Genomic DNA, 18,808 nt, shown 5'->3' with positions numbered 1-18,808 from the left:
ATATATTCTAAGAAGTTTAGATTTTAAAAACCAAGAGATACTTTACAGGAAAAAATTCAGTTCTGTCGTGTATGCCTGTAATTACCAGGTTAAAATGGAAGAGAAATAGAAACCCAGAGAAGTAATGACCATAAAAGCCACTTTTTTCCTGAGGACATTTGCTGATTTTGGAAACTTTAAATTTTGATGCCTGAAGATGTGAAGTGAACAGAAATTGAAGTCCAGAGTCTGCACATGATGGAGATTATACAGGAGACCTCTGTGCCATAAACTGGGACCCTCAAATGTTATACTGAGGGTGAAACTAATCTTGAAATGGATGACCCTCACTGGAAGCCTTTATTATAATCTTGAATTTGTTTTAAGTTGCACTGAACTGGTAGTATTCCCAGGCACCTGACAGAAACAAATGCAGATCTTTTCTTGAGGAATATATCTTTATCCTAGTTCTCAAATTATTTCTACAAATTAACTTTTCAAGTACAATGACCAGATATACATGCTAACAAAATACCATGAGCAAAAAAGACAACAGACAAAGAAAACAAAATCACAGACTTCAGATATGGAAGCTGTCAGTTTCAAACTTAAACAAATATTTACAAACAACTACACATATATGTTTTTATTGTTGTTTTTAAGATTTTGTCAGAGAGAGTATGTGAGAGAATGCATAAGCAGGGGAAGCAGCAGGCAGAGGAAGAAGTAGGCTCCCGCTGAGCAAGGGACTCTCCCAGCACCCTGGGATCATGACCTGAGCTGAAGGCAGGCGCTTAACCGACTGAGCCACACAGGCATCCCAACAACTACATATTTTTTAAAGATTTTATTTATGAGAGAGAGACAGAACACAAGCAGGGGGAAGGGGGAGAGGGAGAGGGAGAAGCAGACTCCCTACTCAGCAGAGAGCCCAACACAAGGCTCCATCCCAGGACCCTGAGATCATGACCTGAGTCAAAGTCAGATGCTTAACCGACTGAGCCACCCAGGCACCCTTAAACAACTATATTTATAGGGCTATAGTAACAACTGGGTTGGATATAAAATCCATGCATGCAGGCTCCTGAGGGCAAATTTTAGAGGTGTTTGCGAAAGATAAAAAATAAATAACGGAACCTTTCTGAAATATTGATCTCAACTGAAAATTAAACATATGTTTCAGGCACCTGGGTGGCTCATTTGGTTAAGCATCTGCCTTCAGCTCAGGTCATGATCCCAGGATTCTGGAATCCAGGCCTCCCTCCCACGCATCAGGCTCTCTGCTCCGTGGGGAACCAGCTTCTCCCTCTGCCTGCCCCTCTCCTTGCTTGTGCGCTCGCTCACATGCACTCTCTCTCTCTCTGTCAAATAAATAAAATCTTAAAAAAAAAAATGTATTATGTTTCAAGCTAACGGAGAACCACACAAGGACATATTTATGGATTCTCAAGTTTCACTTATAAAGAATGCATACAGAAAAAGCAATCACAATACCAAATACTAGAAGACAATGTCTATGGAAATTTGAAGATCAAATTGTTGAATGTATGGGTTCATTTCAGGGAGTTTGTATATGAAAGTAACAGACATTCTTTTTTTTTTTTTTTTAATGTTATGCTAATCACCATACGTTACATCATTAGTTTTTTTTATGTTATATTAATCACCATACATTACATCATTAGTTTTTTTTTTTTTTTTAAGATTTTATTTATTTATTTGAGAGAGAGAGAGAGCACATGAGAGGGGGAGGGCCAGAGGGAGAAGCAGACTCCCCGCTGAGCAGGGAGCCCGATGCGAGACTCGATCCTGGGACTCCAGGATCATGACCTGAGCCAAAGGCAGTCGCTTAACCAACTGAGCCACCCAGGCGCCCACATCATTAGTTTTTGATGTAGTGTTCCATGATTCATTGTTTGCGTATAACACCCAGTGCTCCATTCAGTACATGCCCTCTTTAATACCCATCACCAGGCCAACCCATCCCCCCACCCCCCTCCCCTCTAGAACCCTCAGTTTGTTTCTCAGAGTCCATAGTCTCTCATGGTTCTTCTCCCCCTCCGATTTCCCCCCCTTCATTTTTCCCTTCCTACTATCTTCTTTTTCTTTTCTTTTTTAACATATAATGTATTATTTGTTTCAGAGGTACAGGTCTGTGATTCATCAGTCTTACACAATTCACAGCACTCATCATAGCATATACCCTCCCCAGTGTCTGTCACCCAGCCACCCCATCCCTCCCACCCCTCACCAGACATTCTTAAATGTGTAAAGGCTTGGAAAATCTATCCCTATCCCCCATGCCTTTTTGCATAACACTATTTAAAGACATGCATTAGAATAACAAAAGATGAATTTGAAACCTGAAGAAGGGAGACTTGGAGTTGGAAAGGATTGGTAGTGAGCAAAGAAACTATATAAACTTAAATACATTAGTGTATTATGCCATTGTTTTTCTTATAATGAGATATTTTCTCCATATTTTTCTACAATGATGAATGTTTTAGTTATCCATCACTGTATTAGTGAAGTTAAAACAAACAGCAGAGGTTTATTATTTCTCAGGATTTTGTGGCTAGAAGATCAACTGGTACCATCGGCTGGAAGTGGGAGAGAAGGGGGAAGAGTCTGGGGAGTCTGGGCTCTTCTATAGTTTGGTCTTTCCATGTGGCACATTGGGCTTCCTTACAGCATGGAGCCTGGGTTCTAAGAAGTCGCATTCCAAAAGACAAAGGCAGAAGCTGCAGATCTTTTTAAGTCTCAGAAGTTATGCAGTGTAACTATTTCTGCATTCTGGAAGTCCAGGGACAACCCAGACTCAAGGGGAAAGGAAAGCCACCACTTCTTGATGGAAAGAGTGGTAGAGATTTACAGCTGTCTTTTATTGTCACATGAGATATTCAACTACTGATTATAATCTCTTTCCCAGAATGTAATTTGGAAAGGGATGGTGAAACAGACTAAACAAAACTCTTATGTCCCACTGAGTGGATACCTCCATTAAGTTTACCTTCATTAGCAAGGTAAACTTTATCTTGATTTAAAAAAAATAGGCAATAATAGCATATAATTCAAAATTCAAAAAGATATAAAGGGATACACAGGCGTTTCTGCTATCAGGTGATATATGCAATCATATTAAGCCTTAATGGGGGCAGGGGTGGGAATAGACTCGAACCTAAGCAGTCAAAACCTATGCAGCTTTGGGGCTCCTGGCTGGCTCATTTGGTAGATAGAGCATGTGACTCTTGATCTCAGTGTTGTAAGTTTGAGCCCACATTGGGTGTGGAGATTACTTAAAAATGAAATCTTAAGAAAAAAAAATCTGTGCAACTTTGTAACTAGAATATAATAGAAACTGAAAATTCTAATAAAAATACTGTAACAGTTAAACATATTAAATTCATAATGATTGGAAAACATTCCAGCAGTTCCTGAAAAGGCAATTCCATCCCTAGGAATCTACTCAAGGGAAGAGAAAACTTATGTCCATATAAGGACATGATATGAGTGTTCATAGCAGCATTATTTATTATAAAAGCCAAAAAGTGGAAACAATCAAAATGTCCATCAAATGGTGAATGGATAAATAAATGTGGTATATCCAAACAATGAAAAATTATTGGTGAATAAAAAGGAATGAAGTTTGATATATGCCACAAGGTGGATGAACCTTGAAAACATGCTAAATGAAAGGAGTTAGTTATAAAGGAGCACCTATTATATGACTCCATTTATGTGAAATGTCCAGAATAGGCAAATCTATAGAGACAAAGTAGATTAATGATTGCCTTTGGTTGGGGGGAATGGGGAGGTGATGGTGAAGGGATGCAGGATTTCTTTTTGGGGTGAGGAAGATGTTCTAAAATTGATTATGATGGTTGCACAATTCTGTGAATATGCTAAAAGCCATTTAATTGTATACTTTAAATGGGTGAATTGTATAGTGTGAATATCTCTTTAAAAATACACTAGTAGAAGCAAAAACAAAGTTCTAATGAATGAGTAGTATACGCATAGGACTTTAAGATGTTGAAAAAGATGATGGTAGCTTGATGAAATGGGATGTGAGGAAGGTCTGAGAGTGCCAAATTACTGAGATAAAGGCAAATAGCACAAATTTCAGAGGAAATCATGCCAAAGCTATTCTGAGTCCAAGCATGTGGCCAAACTGAACCAGAGGGAAGACCTTACATGTAATGAGTATCACGGACAACACTGTATTCCTCTGTTGTTTGTTGTATTCATTGTTAGTGTACTCTGTATTCAACTGCTATCACTTGGTAATGCAAAAGCATTAACAAGCTGAAGAAAATCACATATGAACCAAAGTAACGTCTGTGCTAAAGTGACATAATTTCCCTACTTACAATTGCATATATGCTGATTTGTGTTACAGAAACAAGTATTAGGTATCAGAATAGACTATACAGGGAAAAAAAAATCAATCTTCTTTCTTAGGCCCCCAGCCATCTAGTTCCCTCTCTGAAGACAATCATTGCTCCCACTACTTTGGTGGACAATAGTATGTACACTGTATAATATGACTGTATGTTATATATGTATAATAAGAATGTATATTCTGTTTCTTCATGCAAATGAACATGTGTTATATACCCTATTCTGCATTGTTTTTTTCATATCTTTTCATATTACTATCTATTGATACTAAGGAGCTTCTCTGTTTTTCTTTTCTATTCTTTTTAATGTTAGTTACATATTCTATTGCATAGTTGTAACATTAATTGGGCTCTGATTTATTCATCTCATTTATTTAACACATTTTATTTTTTTACTGTATGCCAGGAATGGTTCTGGACATTATAGATCAGTGAAGGAAACAGACAAAACTCCCACCCTCATTGGGCTCACATTTCATTGTTTTTTGTTATTCCAAGTAATGCTGCAGACAAGGATATCCTTGTACAAATGTCATTTTTTGCATGTGGAAGTATATGTGTAGATAAATACTTAGAAATGGAATTACTAGGTCAAAGTGCACATGCATTTTTTAAAAATTAATAGATTTTTTTAGGAGTTTGAGTTTATAGAAAAATTGGAAAGTAACAGGCATTCCCATATACCCCCTTACTCCCCTTCCAACCAGTTCCCCTTATTATTGCTTTAGTTTGTTACATTTATTACAATTAGGGATCCAATATTGATACATTATTCTTATCTAAAGTCTGTGGTCTGCATTAGGATTCACTCTTTGTGTTATGCATTCTGTGGGTTTTGACAAATGTGTGGTGACATGTATCCATCATTACAGTACTATACAGAGTAGAATTAAAATCCCCTGTGCTCCACCTATTCCTTGCTTCTACCCCATAAAACTTTGGAATCTTCCTTCCACCCCATGAAGCCCTGGAAACCATTGATCTTACTGTTTTCATAATTTTACCTTTTCCAAAATGTCATATAATTGGATCAGACAGTACATAGCCTTTTTAGATTGGTTTCTTTCACTTAGTAGTATGGATTTAAGGTTTCTCTATGTATTTTCATGCTCAATAATACATTTCTTTTTAGAGATGAATAATATCCTGCTGTCTGGGCGTACCACAGTTATCCATTACCTACTGAAGGACAAGTTTTGGCAATTATGACTGTAAACATTCATGTGCAGGTTTTTGTTGGATATAAGTTTTCAACTAATTGGGTAAATATCAAGGAGCATGATTTCTGAATAGTATGGTAAGAGTATGTTTAGTTTTATAAGAAACTGCTAAACTGTCGTCCCAAGTGGCTGTACCACTTTGCAATCCCTCCAGCAGTGAATGAGAGTTCTTCACATTCTTACCAGCATTTGGTGTTAGTATTTTGGATTTTGGCCATTCGTATAGGTGTGTAGTGGTATCTTTTTTTTAAAAAATTTGCAATTCCCGGGCGCCTGGGTGGCTCAGTTGGTTAAGCGACTGCCTTCGGCTCAGGTCATGATCCTGGAGTCCTGGGATCGAGTCCCGCATCGGGCTCCCTGCTCGGCAGGGAGTCTGCTTCTCCCTCTGACCCTCCTCCCTCTCATGCTCTCTGTCTCTCATTCTCTCTGTCTCAAATAAATAAATAAATAAAATCTTTAAAAAAAAAAATTTGCAATTCCCTAATGACATGATGTTGAGCATCTTTTTATATGCTTATTTGCTATCTGTATATCTTGGTGAAGTATCTGTTCAGATCTTCTATTTTTAATTGCTTTTATTGATGAGTTTAAAGATCTTTGTGTATTTTGGATACCACTTCTTTATCAGTTAAGTGTTTTGCAGATATTTTCTCTCACTCTGTGGCTTGTGTTTTATTCTCTTTCGCAGATTAGAAGTTTAATTTTAATGAAAGCTTACCAGTTTTTTATCTCATGGATTGTGCTTTTGGTGTCATCACCAAACACAAAGTCACCTAGGGTTTCAAATGTGTTCTCTTCTAGGAGTTTTATAGTTTTGCATTTTACATTTATGTCTATGAGCCATTTTGAGGTTTTTTATTTGGTTGGTGTTTTAGAGAGTGCGTGCAAGAGAGCAGGTATGGGGTGGGGGGAGAGAATCCTAAGCAGGCTTCTTGTTCAGCACAGTCTGACGAGGGGCTCGATTCCATGACCCTGAGATCATGACCTGAGCAGAAATCGGGAGTCAGATGCTTAACCAACTGAGCCACCCAGGTGCCCCATTGAGTTAACTTTTGAAAAAGATGTTAGGGCTGTGTCTAGATGCTTTTTTTTCTTTGTTGTTTTTGTTTTGCATGTGTTTATCCCCTTATTCAGCACCATTTGTTGAAAAAGGCTATCCTTTTTCCATTGAATTGCCTTTGTTCCTTTGTCAAAGATCAGTTGATTTTATTTGTGTGGATCAATTTTGGGACTTTCTGTTCTGCTTATCTTTTGGTTTTTGACTAATACCACACTGTCTTGATTAATTGTAACCTTATAGTGAAGCAATGAACAATTGGAATTTGAAATTAAAGGCACAATACTATTTATATTAGCACCCCTGCCCAACATACTTAGGTATAAATCTAACAAAGTATGTGCGAGATATTAGGAAAACTACAAAATTCTGATGAAAGAAATCAAAGAATACCTAAATGTATAAGGAGATGATATTCCATGTACATGGATAGGAAGATTCAATATTGTAAAGATGTCAGTTTTTCCGAACTTGGTTTATATATTTAGCATAATCCCAATCAAAATCTCAATAAGTTATTTTGTAGGTATCAACTGACTCTAAAGTCTGTATGGAAAGGTAAAATAACCAGAATAGCTACATAGTATTGAAGGAGAATAATGTCAGAAGACTGACACTACCTGACTTCAAAACTGTACTTACTATAAAACTATAGTAATCAGGACAGTGTGTTACTGGAGAAAGGATAGACAGATAAATCAATGGAACAAAATAGCTCAACAGGGTGGTTCCAATCCCAGTTCTCCTACTTGCCTGCTATGATGTTTTAGGCAAATCACTTCAGTTTTCCTCATCTATAAATCACTGTAGGGTTTGTATGAAGATTAAATGAGATAATGCATATAAAGCATACAGCGCATTGCCTGAGATATGGTAAGAGCTTGATACATTTTAGCTATTGTGCATTTTCTTTCTTTTTAAAAATATATTTTTTAAAGATTTTATTTATTTCAGAGAGAGCACACAAGCATGAGCAGGGGAAGGGGCAGAACAGACACTCTGCTGAGCAGGGAGCCCGATGCAGTGCTCCATCCCAGGACCCTGGGATCATGACCTGAGCCAAAGGCAGATGCCCAACCAGCTGAGCCAGCGAGGTGCCCCACTGTTGTACATTTTCTAATTTGATCCTGATAAGATTCACAAGAAAGGGGCAGATCAGGTATTATTCCCATGTTATAGATCAGAAAATAGGAGTTTCAGGGCTACTAATACTTGACAGAGGTCAAGTGGTTAGGTAAATGGCAGAGCCACAACTGTGACCTAGTCTAGAATTACTCCATGTTACCTAGGATATTATCAGTATTATCTAGGTTAACAGGAAAGGTAATGTCCTCAAAAGAGGTTTTACAAATATATGAAAACAAAACTAAAAATATATATATATATATAGGCAGCACTTTAATGTACTTTTATCCAAAGTGAAAAAAAGAGTTGTTGTTAACCCAACTTTTAATTCCTGATAATAAATTCATCTTGGTCAAGATGCATTATCCTGGGGCGCCTGGGTGGCTCAGTGGTTAAGCGTCTGCCTTCGGCTCAGGTCATGATCCCAGAGTCCTGGGATCGAGCCCTGCATTGGGCTCCCTGCTCAGCGGGAAGCCTGCTTCTCCCTCTCCCACTCCCCCTACTTGTGTTCCCTCTCTCGCTCTCTCTGTCAAATAAATAAAATCTTAAAAAAAAAAGATGCAGTATCCTTTTGATACATTGCTAGATTCACTTAACATTTTGTTTAGGTCTTTTGCAGGTATATTCATGAATGGTATTGTCCTATGATTTCATTTATTTTCCTTTTTCATAATGTTTTTGTCAGGTTTTAGTATCAGAGTTTTTCTAGCATCGTATGTTGAATTGGGGTATATTTACTTTTTTCCTATTCTGTGGGAGATTGTATAAGATCAGTATTTTTTCCTTTATTTTTTATTATTACAATTTTTAAAGATTTTATTTATTTGAGAGAGTGAGCACAGAGAGAGTGAGCAGAGAGAGAGCACAAACGGTGGGGAGGGGTAGAGGGAGAAACAGACTCCCCACTGAGCAGGGAGCCTCATGTGGGACTCCATCCCAGGACCCTGGGATCATGACTTAAGCCAAAGGCAGACGTTTAACTGACTGAGCCACCCAGGCGCCCAGTATTTTTTTCCTTTAATGTTTGCTATAATTTTATAGTGGGACCATATGGATCTGGAATCTTTAATGTATGCATGGAAATTTTTTTTTAAATTTTATTTTTAAGTAATCTCTGTACCAAACATGGGGCTCAAACTCACAATCCGAGCATATACTCCTGACTGAGCCAGCCAGGTGCCCCCTGGAAATATTTTTGATTGTAGATTCCATTTTTTCAACAGCTATAGTTACAGGACTTTTCAGATATTTTAAATGTAAGTTCATTCAGATAATAGTTATTAACTGAATTTATTGCTTGAACTTCATGTAACAAAGCTACATTTTGAGCTTTAAAATCTTAATGCTGGGAACAGCCTCCGTCGAGAGTCGCCTCAGTTTCCTGCTTCAACAGTGCTTGGACGGAACCCGGCGCTCGTCCCCCATCCCGGCCAGCGGCTCGGAGCCAGCCCTCCGCCATCTCCTCAGAGCGCCCTCGGACCGCCCCAAGGCCCCCGCCGCCGCCATGACGACCGCGTCCCCCTCGCACATGCACCAGAACTACCACCAGGACTCGGAGGCCGCCATCAACCGCCAGATAACCTGGAGCTCTACGCCTCCGACGTCTACCTGTCCATGTCTTACTACTTTGACCGCGATGATGTGGCTTTGAAGAACTTTGCCGGATATTTTCTTCACCAATCTCATGAGGAGAGGGAACATGCTGAGAAACTGATGAAGCTGCAGAACCAACGAGGTGGCTGAATCTTCCTTCAGGATATCGAGAAACCGGACCGTGATGATTGGGAGAACGGGCTGAATGCAATGGAGTGTGCATTACACTTGGAAAAGAGCGTGAATCAGTCACTACTGGAACTGCACAAACTGGCCACTGATAAAAATGACTCCCATTTGTGTGACTTCATTGAGACTCATTACCTGAATGAGCAGGTGAAATCCATCAAAGAATTGGGTGACCACGTAACCAACCTGCGCAAGATGGGGGCTCCCGAATCTGGCATGGCAGAGTATCTCTTTGACAAGCACACCTTGGGAAACAGTAATAGTGAGAGCTAAGCCTTAGGCTGTCTTCCCATAGCCACAAAGATAGGATGACTTCCCTGGTCACCAAGGCAGTGCATGCATGTTGGGGTTACCTTTACCTTTTCTGTAAGTTGTACCAAAACATCTACTTAACTTCTTTCATTTGTACCATTCTTCAAATAAAGTAATTTGGTAACCCCCCCCCCCCCAAAAAATCTTAATGCTGGGGCCCCTGGGTGGCTCAGTCGTTAAGTGTCTACCTTGGGCTCAGGTCATGATCCCAGGGTCTTGGGATCAAGCCCCACGTCGGGCTCCCCACTCAGCGGGAAGCCTGCTTCTCCTTCTCCCACTCCCCCTGCTTGTGTTTCCTCTCTTGCTATGTCTCTCTCTGTCAAATAAATAAATAAAATCTTAAAAAAAAAAATCTTAATGCTGGATGTCACTTTTTTTTAAATGTCACAAAGTATACATAGCATTAAATTTACCATCTCAGCAATTTTTTAGTGTACAATTCAATAGTATTTAAGTACATTCACACTGTGTGCAACTAATCTCCAGAACTCTTTCATCTTGCAAAATTGCAGCTCTCCCCACTAAGCAGCAATTCCCCATTCTCCATTTTCCCCAGCCCCTGGCAACCACCCTTGCACTTTTTCTCTCTGATTTGACTACTATAGGTATTAATAAGTGGAATCATACAGTGTCTTTTTGTGATGTAACATAACATCTGCAAGGTTCATCTCTGTTAAAGAAGTATCAGAATTTCCTTCCTTTTTAAGACTAATGTTTCATTATATGTATATACCACATTTTGTTTATCCATTCATCCATCAGTGGACACTAGGTTGCTTCCATCTTTTGGCTGTTGTGAATGATGGTGCTATGAGCAATGGTATATGGTTATCATTTCAACACTCTGCTTCAGATTCTTTTGGGTGTGTACACTGCAGTAGAATTGCTGGATCATAGAGTAATTCTATTTTTAATGTTTTGAGGAACCACAATATTGTTTTCCATTTTATATTTCTACCAACAGAGGACTTTCCAAATTTTACATACTTTTGTGTGTCAGTAACCTGTATTTCTCTAGTAATTTGTTTCACCAAATTTATTGACATAGTGTTACGCCTTCAGTGTCTGTAGTGATAGCATTTTTTTCACTTATATTGTTTTTCCTCCTCTTTTATTTTTTTTAAAGATTTATTTATTTGAGAGAGGGAGAGAACACACTCACGTGAGAGGGGGAGAGGGGTGGGGCAGAGGGAGAGGAAGAAAATCTAAAGCAGACTCCCTGCTGAGTGTGGAGTCCTACATGGCTGGATCCCACAACCCTGACATCATGACCTGAGCCAAAATCAAGAGTCCTAGGTTTAACTGACTGAGCCACCCAGGCACCCATCCTTCTCTTTTAAAAATCAGTGTTGGGGCGCCTGGGTGGCTCAGTCGTTAAGCGTCTGCCTTCGGCTCAGGTCATGATCCCAGAGTCCTGGGATCTTGAGCCCCGCATCGGGCTCCCTGCTCTGTGGGAAGCCTGCTTCTCCCTCTCCCACTTCCCCTGCTTGTGTTCCCTCTCTCGCTGTGTCTCTCTCTGTCAAATAAATCTTTAAAAATAAATAAAAATAAAAATCAGTGTTGCCTGGAGTTTATCAATTTTATTTATCTTTTCAAATAATTTTTAAAATACCCAATTTGCACTTTGTTGATTTTTCTTATTGTATTGATCCTTTTATTATATCATATTGTATTTTGTTCATTTGTTCTTATCCTTATTATATTGTACTTTAAGTTTATGTTGTTGGGGCGCCTGGGTGGGCATTTGGTTAAGCATCCAACTCTTTTTTTATTTTATTTTTTTTAGATTTTATTTATTTATTAGAGAATGAGTAAGCGGGGGGAGGAGCAGAGGGAGGACAAGCAGACTCCATGCTGAGTGCAGAGCCCGACTTGGAGCTCAATCTCACGGCCCTGAGATCATGATCTGAGCTGAAATGAAGAGTTGCAGGCCTGACCGACTGAGCCACCCCATGGGTCCCTAAGTGTTCAACTCTTGGTTTCTGCTCCAGTCATGATCTCAGGGTTGTGGAATCAGCCCTGCATGGGGCTCTATGCTCAGCCTGGAGTCGGCTTGAGATTCTAGCTCCCTCTCCCTCCACCCCTCTCCCCTCACACACACTTTCCCTCTAAAATAAATATATATTTAAAAAAAATAAATTTACATTGTTGTTGGTCTCACACTCTTTGGGTCTGGTTTGTGCTTGCTCATGCTCACCTGGGTTTATGTGATTGCTCTCCCTTCTTCCTACCCCTTCTGAAACAACTTTCCAGAGATACCCAGTTTTTTGTTTGTAAATCTATTTAAGTGAGGAGAGTAATTTGGGGAGAAAAATGTTGAAGTGTTAGAAATGCCATCTTTCAGCACTAGGCTTCAACCATTATCAGCTATACTTAAAATTCTAATATATTCTGATTGACAAGATTATCAAATGCAGCTTATAACAGTGTTACTCTTTCTTTTTTTTTTTCCCTCTCCCTGGCAGGACCTGTTGGGGCCCAGCCCCTACTCATGGTGCCCAGAAGACCTGGCTATGGCACCATGGGCAAACCCATTAAATTGCTGGCTAACTGTTTTCAAGTTGAAATCCCAAAGATTGATGTCTACCTCTATGAGGTAGACATTAAACCAGACAAGTGTCCTAGGAGAGTGAACAGGTAAGAATCATGAAATCATGGAGATTATTTTGCTGTTAGTATTTGTCTTTGCTTTAGTAATAATATTTAACAGTTTGACCAGGAACAGGTGGTAATTTGTTTTGAAATTGATTGTACTTCAGTGGTTTGATGTTGGGAAAAATCTACAGCCTTGAAATTTTCTCATTATACCATGAGCTCACATATTTTCTCTGTGATAACAGAGAAGGTTCAAGTCTTTTTTTTATATGCTCTTGAAAGCAGACTAAGCATCTTTTCCATTGCTATCAGGTAATATATCTGTGCTTTCTTTTTTCCTCCCATCTCCACCCCCCACCTTATCCCTTTAAAATGATGGGATAGTAGCAGTAGTGGGTAGAGATAGTGGTTGTCATGTTTTATGCTTTCTGTTCTGATTCTCAACTCCTCTAACTTTCTCTTACATAGGAACAAGTATATGATATATAAAGATTTATCAATCTGCTTTCAGTAAGCTGCTTCTCTCACCTTCCCCAAATAATGTATTTGTGTGTGTATATATGTGTATTATATACACATATGGTTGTGGTTTGGGTAATGGAATATAAAAGGAATTTATGATACGGTGTACACCATGAATGAGGTTTTAAAAAACAAAGACTTACGGACAAAACATTTAGAAAACCGTGATATTCAGCTTAGCATTTGGTTTGTACTATTAAATACCTCAGCCTTTTCTTATTCAGTAAGTATTATTATTATTTAAGAGTCTTCATTTAAGGGCGCCTGGGTGGCTCAGTTGGTTAAGCAACTGCCTTCAGCTCAGGTCATGATCCTGGAGTCCCGGGATCGAGCCCCGCATCGGGCTCCCTGCTCGATGGGGAGTCTGCTTCTCCCTCTGACCCTCCCCCTCTCATGCTCTCTCTCTCTCTCATTCTCGCTCTCAAATAAATAAATAAAATCTTTAAAAAAAAAAAGTCTTCATTTAAGATATAGGTGGTTCTTGCTGTTAAGAAAATCTTAATTTAGATAAGACACATAAGAAACATGAAGTGAATGGGCACTGACACCTTGTGATAACATGTAATCATATTAATGTTATAATTAATGTGGACTGCAGAATTCTTTCTGAGGTCACCCCCTATGATAAAATTTAGCTCCCTGTGGCCTACAGAATGACATCCCAAATTTACTATAGCATTCTCTGCATAGTTTGGCTCTTATCTGTATCCTTTTCTATATTCTGCAGCTCTTATCTGGAATGCCTTCTCTGCCCATGTCTATCCGGCAAATTCTATTTTTCTATTATTTTTCAAGACATACCTTTTTTGGGGCACCTGGGTGGCTCAGTTGTTAAGCGTCTGCCTTCAGCTTGGGTCATGATCCCAGGGCCCTGGGATCGATCCCCGCATCAGGCTCCCTGCTCAGCAGGAAGCCTGCTTCTCCCTCTCCCACTTCCCCTGCTTGTGTTCCCTCTCTCGCTATGTCTCTCTCTGTCAAGTAAATGAATAAAATCTTAAAAAAAAAAAATTATTAGAGAGAGCGAGAGAGCACAAGCAGGGGGAGTGGCAGAAGGAGAGGGAGAAGCAGGCTCCCCTCTCAGCAGGGAGCCCAATGTGGGGCTTGATCTCAGGACTCTGGGATCATTACCTTAGCTGAAGGCAAACGCTTAACTGAATGAGCCACGCAGTTGTCCCCAAGACATACCTTTTTAACTCGGTAGTCAGAGGCAGTTCATTCTTCTGTGACCGTATAGTATTTGGTGTACACTCCTTTAATAGTATTTTTACTGTTTTATGGTTACTTGTTGCTTCCCTCTTCTCCCAGTATAATATCTTCATGGAAAGGAATACTCTTTCTCATTATCTTTGTAGCCCTGATACTAACTTGATGATTGGCACATAATACTCAGTAGAGTGAATGAAAGGTTTATAAAAGTAAAACGAAATGAGTATGATGGTAGGGAACAGGAAAGAGAACTGGACATTATAAAGAGCTGTCTGTGCCTAGATAGAGATTTTCAGTGCCCTACCCTTCTCTCCTGAGGTCTCTAGGCTAGTCTTGGTCTTAGACTCCTTCCTCTCTCTCGGCTGTCTTTCTGCTAGCCATCATCCACTTACAGGGACCTCTCTTCATGCTGCACTCTCAAATTCACTTTTTCTTCTTACTCAAAATCGGGGTGTTAATATGTAAATTGAAGGATAATCCTGACCCTTCTGGGTTTTTTCCTTAAGATTTTATGTATTTGAGAGAGAGAGAGTGAGAGCGAGTGCACACAAGCAAGGAGGGGAGGGGCAGAGGGAGAAGGGGACTCCCTGCTGAGCAGAGAGCCCAACATGGGGCTCCATCCCGGGACCCTGGGATCATGATCTGAGCTGAAGGCAGACACTTAACTGACTGAGCCACCCAGGTGCCCCCTGACCCTTCTGTTTGATGTTTACATTTTTTAAAGGCATTTATTCGGGTGCCTGGGTATCTCAGTCATTTAAGCATCTGACTCTTGATATCAGCTCAGGTCTCAATCTCAGAGTCATGACTTCCAGCCCCACATTGGGCTCCATGTGGAGCCTACTTTAAAAAAAAAAAAGGCATTTATTAATCTAAGTAAATCTCTTAATTGATAGAATGTCTAAGGCAGATATTTATCTTTTTTTGGTATTTCTTTTTTTTGTAAGGTTTTATTTATTAGCACAAGTGAAAGGAGGAACAGAGGGGTAGGGAGAGGGAGAGAAAAATAATCTCAAGCAGACTCTGCGCTGAGCATGAAACATGATGTGGGGCTTGATTTCATGACCTCTCACGACCCTGAGATCACGACATGAGCTGGAACCAAGAGTCAGACGCTTAACTGACTGAGCCACCCAGGCACCCGTAAGGCAGATATTTCTGAACTGAATTCCTTACTACTGCCTTTCCCCCTTGCCCTGCCCAAAAGAATCACCCCTAATTTTATCAGTATATAGTAAAGAATTGTTGCAGGTTATTTATTAATTAGGAGAATTATATGATGCAAATGTTAGGAAAACAAAACTGCTTTAAAGACTCAGTCGTTAAGCATCTGCCTTCAGCTCAGTTCATGATCCCGGGGTCCTGGGATTGAGCCCCGCATCGGGCTCCTTGCTGAGCAGGAAGCTTGCTTCTCCCTCTCCCACTTCCCCTGCTTGTGTTCCCTCTCTCGCTGTGTCTCTCTCTGTCAAGTAAATAAATAAAATCTTAAAAATAAAATAAAGACAAATGGGTTGGAATTGAGAGAATAATGGGAGATGGAGACTTGGGGCTTACATTGATGTCAGCGGAGGGTCTTTTAGTTTTTCAGAGGAGTTCTGAGGGACTAATACAGTGGCAGTAATATTTGCCAAGAAAGAACAAAAGTATTTATTAGATTTGTTCCTTCTATCTAACTTTTTGTTTTTGATAGGGGTAAGGGAGTTATTGTGTATTATGTAAGTATATATGAAATTGGGGCATCTGGGTGGCTTTGTCGGTAAAGCAGCCAACTCTTGATCTTGGGATCATGAGTTCACGTCCTGTGTTGGGTATGGAGCCTACTTTAAAAAAAAAATTAAATAGTATTAAGTTTCACATGTAGATGCTCAACATATTGGTTAAGTTTGAGAGAAAAATATATGTAATAAATTGGTGTGTACATTCTGGTTTTTAATTTATGATCCTGTTGACTTCCCTAATTATATTTTGTCTTCAGGTTGCTTTGTCTTGTTTGCCAGTAGGAGTAAAGGATCTGTGATTTAGATGTTTCCACATGGAAATTTTTTATCCTGTATCTTTTATCTGAGTTTTCATAGGACCTACAGGATTTCTTTGAGACTCTCAAAAGGACATAAATCATCTTTCTACTTTGTTAATAATATTGACTTGATTTTATGTCAACATCTGCAAAACTTATTCCCTTTATTCCTTCAAAAGACTAGCTTTTATCTTCACCTTTTGCAATATTACTACATAACTAGTCAGTTAAAATTGTTGCTGGGCTTTTGAAATTGGTTCAGTTCCTACACTTCAATGGCTAGAGTTTGAGAAGTTAGAAGGAACTAGATAGAAGTTGACAATTCCTATTCCGTATTAGCTAAACAGTTATGGGCTAAAATGCCCCAGTATTTAAATCAACATGTGGGAGGTTTTTCTTGTCCATATGCCACATGCTCAAATATTTGGCACCATGGCATTAATCATAATAATAGACTGATGGGTTGTAGCCAAACAAGTTTCCACTTCAGTCAAAGGAGTTTTTGGACAAAATACCCAGGAAATGCTTGTGAGTCATTTTGTGAGTCAACTTCTCTACTTTAGATTTTCTGTCTGTTGCTTGTTTTGTCCTTTCCTTACCCCTTTAGGGTATCTATGTGTAGTCCTTTTTTGCCAATAAGATTTTGATTGAAAATGATCATTTGGTAAGAGAACATGTTTGTTAAGCAGATTTTAAATGTTTCTAGTTTTTAAGAAGTGAATGATCTTAATAACTAAAAACCAGTATTTTTAGAACTATTATGACCTAGAATATAAATTCCATAACTTGAGATTTTATGCTAGCTTGTCCTACTGCTAAATATGTATGGGAATAAACCTGAAATAGATTGTTAGGTACTTATTCAAAATCATTAAGTAGTAACATAGATACATGGGAAAAGTTGTAGCATTATTTTATAACTGCAAGATCTATTTTAAACATGAATAAAGATTTGAAGGAATCTTGAAATAGTATTAGATTCTGTTTGAATTTTCTTGATTCAGTTTTCTTTTATAAATGAAACATTAATTGTACTATTATGATTACTGTTACTATTGTAATTTGTGATAGAGTGCCAAATATTTGTGCATATTACACACAGTTGTCATGCAGTACTGATGATTGAATTTTATTTATTTATTTTTAAAGATTTTATTTGACAGAGAGAGACACAGTGAGAGAGGGAGCACAAGCAGGGGGAGTGGAAGTGGGAGAAGCAGGCTTCCCGCTGAGCAGGGAGCCCAATGTGGGGCTCGATCCCAGGACCCCGGGATCATGACCTGAGCTGAGGGCAGACGCTTAATGACTGAGCCACCCAGGTGCCCCTGATGATTGAATTTTATTTTATTTTTTAAAGATTTTATTTATTTGACAGAGAGAGACACAGAGCAGGAACACAAGCCAGGGGGAGTGGGAGAGGGAGAAGCAGGCCTCCCGCTGAGCAGGGAACCTGATGTGGGGCTCGATCCCAGGACCCTGGGATCATGACCCGAGCCGAAGATAGACGCTTAACAACTGAGCCACCCAGGTGCCCCAGATGATTGATTTTAGAAGGAAAAAAAAAATCTATATTGAATCCATTTTGGCTTTTTTTTTTTCAAGGTTTTTTTTTTTTTTTTTTTTGACAGAGAGCACAAGTGGGCAGAGAGGCAGGCAGAGGGAGAGAGAGAAGCAGGCTCTCCACTGAGCAGGGAGCCCGACGTGGGGCTCGATGGGATCATGACCTGAGCCGAAGGCAGCCACTAAACCAACTGAGCCACCCAGGCGCCCCAATCCATTTTGGCTTTTAAATGGAAATCTCAGATCAGAGTGTTGGAAACAACTCCCTTTCTGCTGTTATTAAGAATGTCATTGGCACAGTGTTGTAAATAGGTAATTTGCCAAGAAAGGGACATACTTTTTTTAAATAACTTCATTTATACGAAATTCACATACTATAAAATTCACTCATTTAAAGTGTACAATTCAGTGGTTTTTAATGTGTTCAAAGAGATGACGTACAACCCCAATCACCACAATCAAAATTTAGAACATTTCATCCTCCGAAAAAGAAACCCCATTATGGGCTCCTGGGTGGGTCAGTCTGTTAAGCGGCTGCCTTTGGCTCAGGTCATGATCCCAGGGTTCTGGGATCAAGCCCTGCAGTGCCCTCCCTGCTCAGTGGGGAGTCTGCTTCTCCATCTCCCTCTGCCCCTCCCCCTCCTCATGTGCTTGCTCTCTCTCAAATGAATAAATAAAATCTTTAAAAAAAGAAGAAGAAAGAAACCCCATTACTCCTTACTAGTCACTCATCATTGCCTCCCCAGCCCCACCCCATAACCCCTGCCAGCCACTAATGTACTTTGTCTCTATAGATTTGCCTTTTCTGGGCATTTCATATAAATGGAATCATATAATACTTGGCCATTTGTGTGAATGACCTCTTTCACTCCACGTGTTTTCAGGGTAAATCCATGTTGTAGCGTGTATCAGTACTTCCTTTTTATTACTGAATATTATTCTGTTGTATGGATATTTTATTGATTCATCAGTTGATGGACATGTGAGTCTTTTGCACTTTGGGGCTGTAATGAATAATGCTGTGTACATTTAT

The 18,808-nt window shown here is 39.4% G+C and overlaps 1 protein-coding gene and 1 pseudogene across 3 annotated transcripts in view; both read left to right on the top strand.

Annotated features, from left to right (window-relative positions):
- The window catches only part of LOC118019694 (protein argonaute-3-like), a 127,582-nt gene that overhangs the window by 14,936 nt on the left and 93,838 nt on the right, over positions 1–18,808 (top strand). For both annotated transcript variants that reach the window (XM_035019108.1, XM_035019109.1), the window contains exon 2: positions 12,341–12,512. In XM_035019108.1, the coding sequence (XP_034874999.1) occupies positions 12,341–12,512 (172 nt within the window). The remainder of the gene's footprint in view (positions 1–12,340; positions 12,513–18,808) is intronic.
- On the top strand, positions 9,109–9,960 carry LOC118019696 (annotated as a pseudogene). The gene has a single exon (XR_004681720.1). The product of XR_004681720.1 is annotated as a ferritin heavy chain-like (transcript).

The sequence above is a fragment of the Mirounga leonina genome, unplaced genomic scaffold (genome assembly GCF_011800145.1).
Source record: "Mirounga leonina isolate KUSES-001 unplaced genomic scaffold, KU_Mleo_1.0 Mir_173, whole genome shotgun sequence".
In the NCBI taxonomy this organism is placed as follows: domain Eukaryota; kingdom Metazoa; phylum Chordata; class Mammalia; order Carnivora; family Phocidae; genus Mirounga; species Mirounga leonina.
Note: the sequence above shows the minus strand (reverse complement) of the source record. Positions and strands in the feature narration are given on the sequence as shown.